The following is a 15,852-nucleotide window of genomic DNA, read 5'->3' as shown; positions in this document are numbered from 1 at the left end:
TCTTCCTTCCAATCTCTGATGCCTTCTTGAACTCAAGAAAAGCAACATTAGTTGACAGCAGTAGGCAACGACAGCCCCGCCATCTGAACGACGCTTGCTGGGTTTTTTCAATCCAATCCAAACCCAAGCTGTTTTAGTGTTCAATATGAATGCACATAATGACAACGGCCCAAGTGCTGTTATTAGCATAGGGAATTCTCAAGATTAATCACTCTGAAAAAATGGCAGCAGATCTGAAGCTGGCTTACACCGTCTACAGGAAAACAGCCTAGGCTTGATGCACAGTATAGATAAAGTTCCACGTATTCATCAATGCCAGCTATTATAAAGCATGACCCCATTTGCTTTTGTTAATAAAAACATTCTATGCTTCTACATTTTATATGCTACAAATATACTTACATCTTTTGCCATGTTACCAAAGACTAAAAACCAGTCGTTTTAAAATCTTGATGGCTGCAGGACACAGGGACAATGCTATTTTCTGGAAAGCAGAAAGCAAAGACAGCACCAGCTATAAAAAAATGAAAGGAGGGAAAGTTTTTACAATTGAAATTATTGACTACTACGAAGTACAATTTAGGTTTCTTTTTGAAAAAAACACGTTTTTAAAAAGGGGAAAGTTTCCCATCACCACCTTTTCGTCCCCTGAGCCCCAGGCTCACGTGCGGGGGGCACTCTTTTCCCGACGGCGGGGCTGAGCTGCGCCCCGGCAGCGAGAGCCCTTCCCCCAGCCCGTGCCCGATCCCACGCGAGGCCGGTCCCTGTCCAGCTGCGCCCCTTCCAACACCGAGCGCTGGGCGCGGGCAGCGATCACGGCCTCCTCCTCCCCACCCCCATTTCCAGCAGCAGGCACAAGTAGGCCCCAGGGGCAGCTCCCCCCGGGGCCTTCCAGCCCCGCTTTTCTCCTCCTCCTCGCAGGCGGACGGGCCGCGGCCGCACCGGGCGGCACAGACCGGCGGCCGCCCCTGCGCCTCGGGCACCCCGCGCCCGCCCGCGCCCCCCGACCGGGGCCTCACCGCCCGGGCAGAGCCCAGAGCCCCGCGCCGCCTCCCCCCGGCAGCGAGGGGCCGCGCTAATCGCCTCGGCGGCGGGGGCGCGGGCAAGGGGGGACGCGCCCGGCGGCACCGCCGGCGGCCGCGGGGGGAAGGGGCGGCGGGCGGAGTGCGGGTCCGCGCCGTCCCCATCCCCACCGTGCCCGACCCGCCGCCGGCGGCGCCCCCCGCCGCCGTCCCACGCAACCCCCGGTGCTCCCATCCTCGGGCGCGGGCTGCCCGCACCTGAGCGGCCGAAGGCAGAGAGAGCCGGCTCCATCCCCCGCCGCCGCCCCGAGACAGGGACACGGAGCGCGGAGCGGGAGCACCCCCCGCCCGCCGCCGCCGCGCTGCTGCCGCCGCTTCTGCCGCTGCCGCTGCGGAGGCGCCCGACTGCACATGTGCGGCGGCTGCGCGGGCCTGGCGGGAGGGGGCAGGGGCGGGGGGAGGCGGCGGGACACCGACATCGGCAGCCCGGGAACAGGGGAGGGAAGCAAGGAGGGAGGAGAGGGCACCGGCAGGGACCGCCTTCCTCCCCCCGCGCTCCGGGGGAGGGGGTGCAGGGAGAAAAGGCGGCGGGGGAAGAGGGTCTCCCCCGGCGGGCTGTCACTTCCCAGCGCGCCTCTGCCCCCGCCGGCCGCCAGCCCGCCGGGCTCCCGGCCGGTCGCCCCCGCACGCCGCGGCCCCGCACACCTGCCCGGCGCCGCTACCGCCGAGGGGCTGCCCGCGGGAATGGGGGCGATGCGGGTAAACGAGCGGGGACGAGCGAGCGCAGCCGTCCCCCCCGCTTCCCACGGACCCTGCACCCGCGACCCCGCCACTTTTCCCCGTCTCTTCTTTTTTTCCTTTTATTTTTTTTTTTTTAATGAAATAAAAAAAAAAAAAAAATTGAAACTTACACTTTTGTGCGTCCCCCTGACGCTGCGCGCTGACGTCACGGGCGCGGCGCGCCTCGCACGGGCACACGCGGAGCGGCCAAGCCAACCCGCCCGCCCGCCGCTCCAAGGCGCGGAGGGAGCCGCGGATGGAGCATGCGCGGGATTTTCGCGCCTTCTTCCGACTCCCCGCCCGCCCGCGGTGCCGAGCGGTGCCCGCGGGCGCGGCCGCGCTGCCGGCGCGGAGCGGGACCCGGCGGGGCAGGGCCGTGCGGTTGCGTTGCCACAACATCCTGCTACCGGTGCTTCCTCATCGCGTTCTGTCCGGCCGTTACTCCAGCAAAGTTTCGCTTGCAGCGATCGTTGCTAAAATTAGGGATTTTGTGGTAATCCAAGCCATGGTTTTCCCTGGGGCGGTTGCATCTCTTAACCTCGCGACTAAAACTAAAGCACCTCGGGGCTGTGCAGCCTCTGCGTGCAATGATGACCGCAGGAACAGAGCATGTTAGCGAGGGTTGTGTGATGTAATTACATCATTGTCCCCTAAATTTTGGGAGAAAAAACCCCAAACAACCCAGAACCTGCAGCGTTGCTGGGGGGCTACAAAGGCAGAGCCGCTATAGTGGAAACTGCGGGAAAGCCGGGAAAGCTCAAGAGTCGTGTTGCTCATAGGGGTGGATGCAAGGCTGATTGATGGGGAGGGACTGTACACAGTTCTGCACGTAAGATCAAGCCTGCACGGTGCAAGGCTCCCCATAACGCAATGAAGAGGGGAGCAGGAAGTAAAAGGCTCGTTCTTTCGCTAAAATCATGCTGCTTCCTGGGAAAGAAGACTGGCTGGGAATAGAACACACGACCACAGAACCACTACATTGCAGCAGCTGACATATCCAGCAGAGAGTGCTGGAGAAGATGCATTTAACGAGTCGACGAGATTCGCATTCACTTTTACATCTTTTTTTTTTTTTTCTTTTCTTTTTTTTAAGACCTTGAATTGTTGTGCTTTACAATAATAATTAAACACTAAGTTCATTTTCCTGATAAATAGCAATCTTCGGAGTTTCTAATAAACAATACCTTCCCCCCCCCCCCCCCCCAACGTGCTGCTCTAGGGTTATTACCCCATTTCTTCATTCCTCTAAAGCTTAACGGCAGCGGACATCGAAGAAAGAAGGTGATAATGAAAATGTATTTGTAACTCTACAACTTTTCAGAAAGCAGCAAAAACTTTCCCCCACAAAACCCATAAGCCAGCTGCAGAAAAAAAAAAATGCTTCCTGAAAGACATCTCCAGTAGATAGTGCTGCTCTCCACCCTCCAGGTCATATATACTGTGCCCGAGGGCTCAAACCGTCCATGTATCTCACATCCCTACCCACCCACCTCCCGCTCTTTTGTTTTACATTAATTCTAGTAGGAAAAACACTTGCGAGTCAACAGAACAAGCACAAACAAGAAGGAGTGTCCTAGTTTGTTAGAACTTATTTTGATACATACTAACTGCCCAAACACGCCCAACTCTTGGATAGTGTTTGGTTTTTTTTCTTTAGCCGAGGGTTGTTCACAACTAATTTGAAGTATTTGTACCGGTGAAAAAAACTTTCAACACTTCTCTAATCTCTGAGCACACCTTTTTCAGGTATTTTGGAGCTTCAGGATTTCATTTGTGTGGTAGTGTTGGAAGGCTATTCCACTTCACAGTTCTCGGGGGAGTGCCTCTCTTTTGAGGGTGCACGAAAAGCAGAACAGATCATAACTTTAAACAGCATCAGCGTGGCAGGACTGCATGACAGACGCAAGGAAATCGTCTCAAGAGGTCATCTAGCGTATAGGCAGAAAGCTTCAAGAATTGCCAGAGGAAATGCAAGCAAACATGGAGCCATGCAATCTGAACACTGTGATGTGTACAAACTCGTGACTTAATTAAAGACCTAATGCTACCTGACCACCTTGTCAGCATCTGGCCGTGTCAGGAGGTACCATCTCCCAATTCTCAAATTTCTACTCTATTTTAGGAAATAAAACATACAGCTTGGTAGCATAACTTTGAAAATTTTACTACCCTCTGATCTAGGTTTTGTCCCCCAAGGGAGGATCAGTTCTCCCTAAGTCACTCTTGTCATGCCATTGTCCAGTTTGTTGTCTCCAGCAAGCAGAAGGTTTTCCTAGTCCCGCTGTCCTTAAAGTGTCAGAAGTCCAACCCAGCAGTGGTAACAACTCAACAGAGGTGGTGGGAGAACCCAAGAAGCAAATCTCCTGGGCTAAGAAGCAAAGCTGGTAGAGGAATACCTTTCCCTTCTGCCTTTAGTGGTTGAGTGGGCTCCACATCTCTCAGTCTTAGGGACATGTCAGTGTTCTTCCCCCTCCCTGCAGTAGTTATGACGGCTTCCTCGTTGTCAGGTCAGACACTGGACGTCTGATAATTTGCTGCTCCTTACAAGCCATTGCATTACCCACAAAGTAGTAACACTTAGTGTAGCTTGCCTCTTGTCATTCAGGGATCCTGTTTCCTCCACCTTTGGCACTGCCCACATGCTGGAACACTGCCAGGACAGAGCAGAACTATGGATTCCTTCCCTACACTAACCCCAGGAGTGCTTTTGTGGTTAGATTGTTCCTGGGTTCGTTCCAAGAGGCAAGACCACACTAGATTTCTCAGTCCCTCCATCAAGCATCATTGTGCAGCAATATCCTGTCACACAAGCCCCCCCCCCCCCTCCAATCCTTCTGCCTGCAAAGCTTAGGATGTCCAATCATAAAACAAGTGAAGTACAAGGCTTTGTGAGGATGCTTTTCCTCATATTACAGAATTACAGGAAGTATAAATTCTTACAGTTTTTAAAAAGTTATGTAGTCCCATGGACTTAGTCCACTATCAGCACATACTTGAGCCATCCTAGACCTACATCAGTCAGTTTCAGGAAACCAGCTCCCACAAATACCTTCCTACTGACAAACTGAAGCCACCTGCTTTGTATGGGATAAGCCGCAAGTAGGTTGGTTGTGGGTCCATATATACCAAACTGACCCCAGGGCCAGGGAAATGGCTCACAAAGCACAGCCCACACTACCAGCTTTTACACTACTTTGGCTCCTTTACCTTCACAGAATTATCAAGAATAGCAATTAAGGGGTAACCCACAAGAACTCAAATTTTCAGAAAGCCATGCCAAACATGCACAGCTAAACCCACCTACAAAATAAATCAACAACAACAACAAAAAAACCTGCAAAAAACAAATCTCAACCCCAAAATACGTTAGCTGAATGAATTGCAAGTCAAGCACAAAGCAGACCTTCCTTCTCACTCCCGTAAGTTCAGTTTGACCACAGGAATATCTTCTCATCACTTAATGAAGTTTCTGCTCTGTATCAGTGTTTCTGTATTCAAATGATGCTGATCATTAGTTAATGAATGAGGTAGAACCATTGTCCAACAAGCTGGAACAAGAATTTCCAGAAAAAGACCTTTGGTTTCTCAAAAAACCTTCAACAAATCAGTAGATTTTCCTTTCAGGGCTTCTGGAACTTCTGCTTTAATTTTATCTGCTTGACACAGAAACAGAATATTCAACAGTACAAGCATAAGGTTTCCAAAAAGCTGCAATTATACCTAAGTGGGCTGGTTATGCAATATTCTCCCCATTTTCCATACAGGAATGAGTGATCATTCAGTAATGAGGTCTGTTGTTTCTATCCTAAGATCATATCATGAGACTACCCCATTTGGACATGAAATTATGCATGGAGCCATTATTTGCATTTCAGGAAACATTTACAGTATCTCAATATACCTCATATATCTGTGAGGCAATCTCAAATGTCTGATTGTAAACAAACTTACTATATGTCTGTTAAGATTACTAATTTGCACATATATCTAATATTGAACCAGGCAACCCAAGTCTGTGTCAATAAAGAGGGACAGGACACTGGTACTCACACAAGGCTATTTCTCTTCCCTCAGTTCTCCTAAAGCCTAGCCAAGTTGTCCTGGTTTTGGCCAGGACAGAGCTTTCTTCACAGTAGGCACGAGGGGGTGGAAACTGGAGCGGTGTGGGCACATGTACCTCATTATTCTATACCATCCTACCTCATTGGCAGAGGCAGGGAAAGGGGCTCCCTCTCTTACTTCCAGGAAGAAAGGTGGCCCCTTTGGCTGTGGCAGGCTGGGGAACTGTTGTCTGGGGCTCCTCTTTGTACACTTTGGTTATTGTTGCTGTTACTGTTTTCTTCTCTCATTGCTGTTTCCAGTAAATGGTGCTTATCTCAACCCATAATCTTTGCCTTTTTTTTCTTCCAGCTGGGGGGAGAGGGGAAACAACTGACAGCATGGTTTTGGTGAGAGGACTAAATTGGGGAATACCATTCCTAAACCATGACAAAGTTTATCTGGGAGAGAGCTGAGGCAACCAGTAAGGTATCTAGCTGCTTGCTTTCCTTTTTTGAACATGGTACCAAAAGAGCTTTTCACCCAAATCTTTTAAAAGATATTAAAAAAATATTTTCTTTCTTTTAAGAGACACAAGCCATCAGTGTTTCCTGGACTTCCTAACTATTAAAGAGTTTTCTAGAGAACTACAACTACCCACAGCAATTTATTTAGGTAAGTTTTACTCCTCACAGTGCAATACATCATATAATTGCTTCAAGGGCTAACTAAGTCACATAATAGAAATCATACAGAAGTCTCTACCGTGACTTGTCATACATTTTTCCCCTTGAAACAGGTGGCAAACTACATGTGAAATAAGCATCTTTCAAAGCCAAAACGAAGTATTCCAGAGAGATGCTTGTATTTCATGAAGAAACAATGAGCTAGGTCAGTAGATGGAGTGGATAGGACAGTCAAGAAACAAATTTTGTTCTGAGGTACCTGGAAAAGAATAAAACATCTGAGCTAGTAGACTGTTAAATGGAACCGTATAACTTGAATTGCTCCTCTATTTTTAATAAAAATACTGAAATACACCAGAAAATCAGTTTCGAGTTTCTTTTCTGTTACAGATTCATTTTATTAAAAAATATTTTATTTATAGGGCAGCTTTTTGCTCTGTATTTGTCTGTTTTGCAACAACTTTTGAAACCATTTGAGGGGAGGTGGAATTGCCATACATTCCTCCAATCTTTATGAAGTATTATGCCTAGAGGGAAAGCCCCAAATGCAGTGAGCAAGAACTCAAATATGATGATCTTTACCCTGTCCCACCAGTACATCCACACTCCAGACTAATCCAAGTTTCATTTGGACAAGCCCAGCAGATGTCAGAGAAAACACTGAAGAAACTGAGGCTGCTACAGGGGAAAGAGGTATAGAGCACAATAGTCCATCCAAAACTTTGTTTTGCTGCTTGGAGGACAATTTTCATTTTAATTGGCAATTAAACCTCGTAACATGCATTTTTTGAACCATTTTGTGGGTATCAATATTATTTCAGATGACACTGCAATACTGACTGAAGTGTTAATGTATCTTAAATGGTATTGGTTTTATCAGATAAACCTCAAGATGACACTTAAATGCTTTGTCAAGAGTAGACTATAGCCTATGAGTAAGCTTTCTCTATGACACTTAAAGAATGGTTTTTTACAAGACCTATCTCACTACATACAACATTTTAAAGAAAAAACACATTTAAAATCACATTCAAAACACTGTTTTCTAAAATATCGTGGTATTTTAAAAAGACTAACAATTTAGTCAATGTAAAGGTAACTTAAAAGGTCATGAGGTTGCAAATACACATCCAGTCTGCTGTTTCTAGTTTTCTGCAAGTTAATTTACTTAAAATAATTTCAAATCTAGAATAGTGTCAACTAAGATCCAACTTCCAAGGTTACAGAAGTGCTATTTTTCACATCTAATTGAAATTACACTTCCCAGTTTTACTACACTTCTTTTTGATTTAAAAGAAAAGATCCCTGTAAACCATTACTGTAGCAGCATTTAGCAACAAGAACGGGTAACAACTGTCAGTCTGCAAACATAAGTTATGCCCTTTCTTACTGTCAATTTTTAGTCAAATATGGAAATAAATACAAGAGCTAACACAAAATATACCACTATAAGAAAATACATTATATGCTGCAGTTTGGAATAAAATATCATGCAGTACTGGCTGCATGATTTGGAATATGTAATTATATGCTTAGAACTGATGCTAAACAGTTAAACTTTTTCTTTGTGTAGAAGATCACTCTTTTATTCACCATTAGAAATTTCTTTTGTAATTAATTTTATACTGCTATATTAAAATCCTAAATGTGAAAATGACTCAAGTCATTTAGTGAAAGAAGATACCATAGGCACCATAATATATATATATATCTTTTTTTCCTTTTTGAACAAAATCTGGTGATGAACCAGCATTAACAGGATGAAAATTAAAAGGCACATTCAGGCAAAAAAATAATCAACATAGTTTGCATGATGCTATATTTTAAAAAAATAATTTATGCTTTGAGTAACAGATTGGATCAGAAACAAATATTCTAGCAGATTCCAATCTGTCAGAGTTAAAGTAAATTTTGTAAAAGGTGTGCAAATCAAATGACGCAATTATTTTTTAGTATTGAATTTTGTTTTAAGGTCAGTATAAGGCTTATAACCAAGTGCTTGTTAAGAGGACTGACTACTCAACACGTCTTGTTTTCTGAGTGCATAGAAATACAACGAACAATGAAGGTGTTTTCCTTGCAAGAGGACATATTCTTCTACTTGTGCAAATCTTGATCAAGTACTTGAGCGTCTTTCAGGTCTCGGAACACATTTCATAATTGCAGCTCTCCACAGGGCAGGGGCAAGTAAAAGGCTTAGAGTAGTAACACTCAGAATAAGAAGATAGACCTGCAAAAGGCAAATAAAAGCCATTACTCTCTTGGCTACATGGTAATACAAAGAAGTATATAGAAGTGTGAGGACATTAGACTCTTCTAGACCATGTTTTCAAGAGATTCCACTTGTCTTCCTAAACAACATTGCACATTGCTACAAAAGCAAACAAGTGCATGCTCAAATCATCTGATTACCTGTTTACCTGGTGTGAAGATACAATTTCAAAAACATCTTTATGAGCTTATAGAAGAACAGTTGTTTTTATGTGAAGTGATCAGTTTTGAATATTCAGTGTCCGTTAAAAAGTCAAAGGCCAATTATCACTTTATTAAAAAAAAACAACCCTAAAATACCCAAACAAACAAACCAAACAAAAAGACCCCCAAGCAATCAATCAAAAAATACCAAACCCACCGCCACTCTAAACTATTCTGGTTTAATGATATAATGGCAAAGTTCACTGCTAGTTCACTTATAAAATCTCTTTAAGTCATACTGTACATCTGAAAAAAAAATAACCTAACTATGTAGTCTGAATAAGTCTTGGAAAACAGTGGCAGGAAGTAGTTTTGAGGTCTCAAGCAAAAGAATGAGTTTAGGAAATCTCAGAGGTATACAAACCTATACAGTAGATAATCGTGTGAGAGCAGAAAAAAATTAAAGTCTAAAAGCTTCCAAGCTCAGTGGGTGGGCCACATAACTGGTTCTGTGATGACATACAGGTATCTTGAAACTCTATGCAAACATGCCATATTTGTAACTCTTAATTATATGAAGGAGTAAACATGCAAGTGAATCACCTTTACCTACAAGTGAACTGCACTGTGTAAGTTTTTCGCATGTGCTTTATTTGGAATTGGTTCCAACACTATGCAGTCCACTTGCTCAAATAATGAAAACCTCGGAGCACCAGGAGAGCATTTTTTGTGAGCAGAAGCAGAGGATAAAGCAGCTAGTAGTAAAAGGTGAGGTCAGTTGCTGTATCTCTATAGCCATAATTCACTTAATTTCATAAATCAGACTTCATCTTTCAAATAAAAGTAACATTCTCACAAGTTCAGTATAAACTAAGTTTAGGGCTTCTTTCCTGGGGGACATTTTTCATGACTACCAAAAACTTTGGTTGTTTCTTCTATGGAAGATTTAAAATGAACAAACTTTACAGGTTAAAGTGATTACAAGTTTGTTTGCTTGTTTAAATGTTAAGGCAATTTTCAAAGTATCTACTCTCTAGTTCTTATTTACTGGTATTTCCTTCAAATCCTATATTCTCTCTGTACTGTACTCTCCTATACCTCTCTTCCAATAACTGCATCAATATTTTAAAAGCAAAGGCCTCTCAGTCTTTGTGACTTGGGTGCTATCTGCAACTTCTGTTCACCTAGTCGAGTTGTGAGAGAAGTTAAAGCATTTATAATTAAGCTATTTAAAATATTAAAGTACAATATGAAACAAATAAAAACCAGCACTAAGAATCCTGTCAGGGAGATTCAAGTATCCATTTGTATGGGTCAATTCTACTTTTTTAGAGTTGAGAGGTGCCACAAAATTGGAGTGTATTGGTATTTCAAATACTGGGATTTTGTATTACAGTGTAAGTTATTCAGGTGCAAAAAATGAAGTTAATAATCACAGAACAGCTTACCTCCCGAGATATGATCCCTGCTCTGCGTGCTCTACTTCCCAGAACAAAAGAGAATTCACTGACTTGTGCCAGTCCTGCTGAGACAATCCACTTGATATATTGGCTGGTCTTTGGAAGAATCAAAGAAAGGACAAGCACTGCCAAGACAAACTTTAAAAACAGGTTTTTTGAGTTATTGTGGGTTTGTTTTGTTTGTTTGTTTAAATAAAGAAGTGCAATAAATAAAATAGTACTATCTCTGTAAGATATATAGCATCAAATAGAATAATTTTGGACATAACATAAAATAATGGACTTCCAAGTGTGTCTTCTGTAATAATGTCAAAAGAGACAAATGTAAATTGCACAGTAAAAAGTAGCATCTTCTTTACTATAATAAAACACTTGGTAACTGTCACAAATCCCAAACTAGAGAAATAGATGCTTTGCCATGTGCAACTTACTTTTAACATGAAATAACTTTCTTTTTAAATACCTGAAGAATGTTGTATCAAGCTGTATTCTAATTCTGATTCCTCCAAATACACGCTCTCTGTTATATATCAAATGTTCAGTTCTTGCACAGAATTTTCTTTAGGGCATGCAGCACATAGCTTACTTAGATTATTGAAGATTAAAAAATTTTTTGAAAGTGTAAAAGAAAATACCTTCATTATGACGACAGACAGTGTAAGGAATAGCAAGACCGTGAGTTCATATATTACAAACGTGGGAAAAACATGAAGTCCTAGAAGGAAAGAAAACAATAACGCACAGTTTGAGGCCAATATCTTACTATGGCAATTTTCTAGGTTAATAATATATTTTAATTGCAAGACTGTATTCTCAGAACCAATCAAATAAAAAGCCTTAACTTACCAACCAACCACTTGATCATTAAAGCCCTAACTACCTACTTGATCACAAAAGCATTCCCCACAATATCCAGCCTTTTTTTCCTTTGGGGAGGTTTAGCCCAGAAAATACTCATAACTGAATTAAGTTACATATGACTGATGCACAAGTACTTCCATTTCTAAAGCCTTCTGTCTTCCATGCCAGTCAACAATACAAAATCAGAACTGAAACACACATCTAATGAAAGCTATAAAAATCCTGCAAGAAAATAATTCCATTGTTATGCACAGTCATTGTAATATTTTGCTGGTCATTTAATTTGTTTTTATGATATGGTAATGGACTATCACAGTGGGAGGAACATGATACTCAGTATTTGCATAGACTACAGCTATAACAGAAATCCAAACTGTTTTCATTCTATGACTCTCACTTCCAAACACTGAAAGTCATCTGTACTTGAAAAGTCACTTAGACTGGAATCAGGTAAAGCCAGAAACCCCTGAGCATGGTCTAACAGTTAAGGAATTATAGAAAAACCCAGTTATGATATTGATGGGGTTTCTTTTGTTGGAGTAGATTGTCTTTGAGATTTTTTGCAATATTTGGTCATTTTAATTTGGTAATATATAAAGAAAGATAACAAGAACCACAAAGAACTCAGAAACATAAAACTAAATCCTGTAAATATTAAACATAAGAAAAAGAAATATTTGTTGGAGAAGTCCTAGAGTCACTGAGGAATAATCTTACAAACTAAGTCCATTTTTATCTCCTCAAGCAAGAGGAACTTGTGTAGGCAAACACAGCTGCATGTCTTCGGAAGCACTTCTTTTTCATAAAACCTTCTAAAAAGTGAAATTGAATGTGGTGTTCCCAACAAACTCATAATACTTGGCATTTCTCCAATGCAGTTATTTCTGATGAAGGACAGGAATTTAGCTTTCTAAAGCATAAGGCATGCAAATCAATGCTGTAAATAACTTCTTATTTTAATGTGGACAAGGTTCTACCAATTTTCCCTCCCTGTAGGTGCTGCAGACCCAGATGAGTTGTAGAGAACCAAGAGTCGGCATCTCTTCCAGACTTACAGTAACTTCACAGGGTTTTGTCTGTATGCACATTCAATTGCTGATGGAAACCTTCTTCAATTACATCAGAGATCTTTACACAAGTGCCATCCAGTCAGCACCCACACATCCAGTTTTATTTCTTAATTTCCTTCCAACTACTGAAGCACAAATGCACAAGACTATCAAAGTAAGAAGCGAGACAGCAGAATAAGAGATGAAAACCACACCAAAAAAAGAAATCCACACATATGCACAGATGCATGTGGAAAGGGCAAGTAGCTTCTCTGTTTTCACTGTACATCATGTGCTCAGTCAGCTTTAGGCTGACCTCAGAAAATACATGAAAGCAATTAGAGAAATACATCCCACAGCAATGGCATCTTTGATAAGAGTGACGAGTCTGCCAGATCTAGAACTGAGGGTTTCCAGGGAAGGCTATAAATAAAGCCTAGCGCTCTCATCATTACTGATGGCACTATGTGTTCAGTTCTAGAGCACACAGGCAGTCTGAAGTCCATTTGAACAGCTGCCCGGTGTGGAGATTATTGCCATATTCCAAAGAGCCGAAGCACAAACTACAGCAGATTTCTATACCAATCCTTTGAAGGAGAGTGTCTGCAAGGTGAAAACAAGCCTAAACCTCTCACATACACTATTCTGAGCAGAAAAATCAACATCTCAGAAATCAGACTTTTTTTTTTAAGGAAATGAATCCTATCATAAGGTATTTTTATAGTTACTACAGACCTTTGCCCCATTCCTAGATGAAAACCCAGGGTAAGGCCAGAAGTGCTATCAGACTCCTATACAAGCACATGACGCTTTCCTGACAACACAAGCACCATCAGAATGATTCATTTCATAGGCAGAATATGACATGAATACAGCCAATTATTGCAATGATTTTGATTTGACTAAGCTCAGGAGTAATTTTGAAATAATTCTCTAACATGGAAGAAACACTTCAAATAACTCAAAAACTTCAGCAGTGTCATCAGCACATACCACGATGGCCAGCAGTCAAGAGCTAGGATAACACTTAGGTCCACGTTTACAGAGCTGACCACGAGCTACCAGACTTCAGCTCAAAGCAGTGTTCACAAGGAGCTGGAACAGAGGCCTTGGGGGGCATCATTGTCAAGCCAAAAAGCACAGTTCACTGGTAGAAGTTGGTATGTATTCTGTGGACAATTACAGGCAAGACTTTACACAATCTTTTTAAAAGTACTTTTTTCTTAACAAGTAAACTCCCTCTTTCCTCAATTAGACAGATTCTACCGATCTGCTGGATAGCTTCTAAACAGCATGTGAAGATCCAAATGTCTTGACCACATCCTGGTTAGATCCAACATCAAAAAAAGCCATCTTGGAGATCCTTGATGGCAAACAAGGCTACAAAAATCAGAACTCTGTGGGTCAAACTGGAGACAGCAGAATTAATTCAGACACATCCTCAAGACAGGACCACTCAGAAAAATCACATTAGCTATGTAATGTGATGCTGTCTCCACAAGGAGTCTTAATGAACCTAAGATCATAGCCAGCAAATGTAATAAATGCTACAGCCCTGGATAGATCATTAAGCAGCAGAGGGGAAAGGCAATCTTCTTAAACTTTCTGCAAAGGGGAAAGTCCTTTTGATTCTATTGTCAGTTCTGAAAGCATGAAACCTCAAAGTTTCATTGTGCTCTATGCAGAAAAACAAAGCATTAGAGCAGGATGGGTAAGGAGAAGGCAATGCATGCCACCTAACAAATTCCAGTTGGGATCCTCCTTTGATTTTCTCAGATTCGACAGAAATGTTAAGAGGCTCATTGGACAATCTTTGTGTGCGTGTTTGTTCTGGACAGCGGTGGTGCTGGCAGTGTCAGCATCACCCACCCTCTGAAGAAAAAGACTGAGCTGTTAAAGGGCTTTCAGCACCTTGCATTCAAGGTCCAACACTTACCATAGGAGTCACCCAGAAGGGAAACATGGAACCTGGCAGGTGGCTACATCTGTACAGCACATTGAAAACATACAACTTGTCAGTCACTGGAAGTAATCTATTACCTCACCAGTGGCAGAGAGGGTCTTGATGCCCACTTTCAAACTCTATACTCCACATGTAGACTAAAAAAAAAAAAATGGAGCTTTTTTAAAACAGTCAAACAATCTACACAAAGATGCCTTCCATCTTTCCAAAAAGTAATCAAAACTAGATCAAATGTTGCATGGGTAAAGATATGTGTACTAGGTACAAAAACAAATAAGAAAGAAAGTGCCCAAAATGTATCTCTAATAGATTTGTCAAGATGTTCTCTCAAAACTACCAGTGAGGACAGAGACTAACAGAAACTCTAACCTCAGCAGACGGCATAAAGAGTGCCAAGAACCTTGAAGAACACCAGAGGTCTAAATGAATGTACAGCTAGAGTAACTCAAAGTGCAGCTGTTAATGCCTAACTGCAAATTATTCCCACAAATGCACCCAAGCGCAAATTTGAAAGCAGTACCATTGCACAGGTCAAGCTAAGGGCAGGTCCACTGCTATGGATATTACATTAACAAGTACTATTCAGCTCAGCTTTTAGGTTTCTGTAGTAAGAACAGAAAAGCAGGCATTTAAGACAAGCAAAATAGGAATGAACTTTTCCAAATGACATACTTACAGTCACTTTTCAATTAAGATAATTTTTTTCCATTTGTACCTTTTTTCTAAAGGGACCAGAAATTACACTACTGTAGTAGTATTCCTCAGGATCTCAAGTGTTTCTGCTCTCTATAAGGTGCTTGCTGTGTATAGTAACAAACCAACCTTGTCTTTAAGGAGAATCTTTCCCTGTGGCTTTTACATAATTTCACACAGTAGATCTCTATATATTTATACATACATATAATTTGCATGTGTACATATGTAAGTAGAGAGCAAGCAAGAAGTCTTTAAAAAGAAATCTAGTAAGAAGAAAAATTAAGGAATACTTGTTGTTCTACTCAGGTTTTCTTTGCAACATCACATCACGCCTTTCAAAACCTACCTCCTTGCCATCCCACAGAACTTCTTGTTAAGTACAAAATTTAAAAGTAACTGAAAGTAAAGGGGGGAGCAGGGGATAATTTTTATTTGGGGAGGAAGGGGATTTTGTTTGAGGTTGGGAGGTTTATATGGTTTTGGGTCGTTTTCTTTGTTGGTTTTAGAGGATTTTTTTGTTGTTGTTTGGGGTTTCTTTTTAACAACCAAGCATTATCACGTTTTGTCAGAAGCCTATAACATAGTTCTAGTTTTTTAGCTAATTTTCTTCTGAGGCAGAAATAATGTCCATTTTCTGTAAAATCACATGAATTTGTTAGGCAATTTTCTTTTCTCCCCTTCTTGCAATTATACTGGCAACATTTGTTAAAAGGATTTTTTTTTAAAAATTGTGTAGCAGAACGACTAAAATAATTTCCTTAGAGTACAATGTAGGCTGTATGGAGTGCTGCTAGCATGCCAACTGAGGTCTTGCTATTTTCTTTTACTCTAGTAAAATCTTATCTCTAGTCTTAATTTATGCAGCCACAAGAGTGTAGGACA

The 15,852-nt window shown here is 42.0% G+C and overlaps 2 protein-coding genes across 16 annotated transcripts in view; both read right to left on the bottom strand.

Annotated features, from left to right (window-relative positions):
• Positions 1-2,196, bottom strand: part of TFDP1 (transcription factor Dp-1) — a 38,453-nt gene extending 36,257 nt beyond the window's left edge. For 2 of the 8 annotated variants that reach the window (XM_086880252.1, XM_086880256.1), the window contains exons 1-2: positions 638-655; positions 403-514 (exon numbers count right to left, since the gene is read on the bottom strand). In XM_086880252.1, coding sequence (XP_086736378.1) covers positions 403-414 — 12 coding nt within the window. In that variant the 5' untranslated portion in view covers positions 415-514; positions 638-655. Of the gene's footprint in view, positions 1-402; positions 515-637; positions 789-1,019; positions 1,167-1,280; positions 1,400-1,933 lie in introns of those variants that run through there. The other 6 variants (XM_086880253.1, XM_086880257.1, XM_086880254.1 and 3 more) reach the window with 6 other exon arrangements.
• Positions 2,197-6,839: 4,643 nt separating this feature from the next.
• SLC9D1 (solute carrier family 9 member D1) overlaps positions 6,840-15,852 on the bottom strand; it is a 33,880-nt gene continuing 24,867 nt past the window's right edge. For 2 of the 8 annotated variants that reach the window (XR_015284265.1, XM_086880250.1), the window contains 3 exons: positions 11,037-11,116; positions 10,390-10,539; positions 6,840-8,756 (listed from right to left, as the gene is read on the bottom strand). Coding sequence is in view for 2 of the 8 variants with exons in the window: in XM_086880250.1 (XP_086736376.1) it covers positions 8,643-8,756; positions 10,390-10,539; positions 11,037-11,116 (344 nt within the window). In the remaining 6 variants the exon portion in view is untranslated. Of the gene's footprint in view, positions 8,757-10,389; positions 10,540-11,036; positions 11,117-13,304; positions 13,481-14,247; positions 14,412-15,852 lie in introns of those variants that run through there. The other 6 variants (XR_015284267.1, XR_015284266.1, XR_015284263.1 and 3 more) reach the window with 6 other exon arrangements.

This window comes from Cyanistes caeruleus, chromosome 3, assembly GCF_971803275.1.
Source record: "Cyanistes caeruleus chromosome 3, bCyaCae1.hap1.1, whole genome shotgun sequence".
Classification (NCBI taxonomy): Eukaryota; Metazoa; Chordata; class Aves; order Passeriformes; family Paridae; genus Cyanistes; species Cyanistes caeruleus.
Note: the sequence above shows the minus strand (reverse complement) of the source record. Positions and strands in the feature narration are given on the sequence as shown.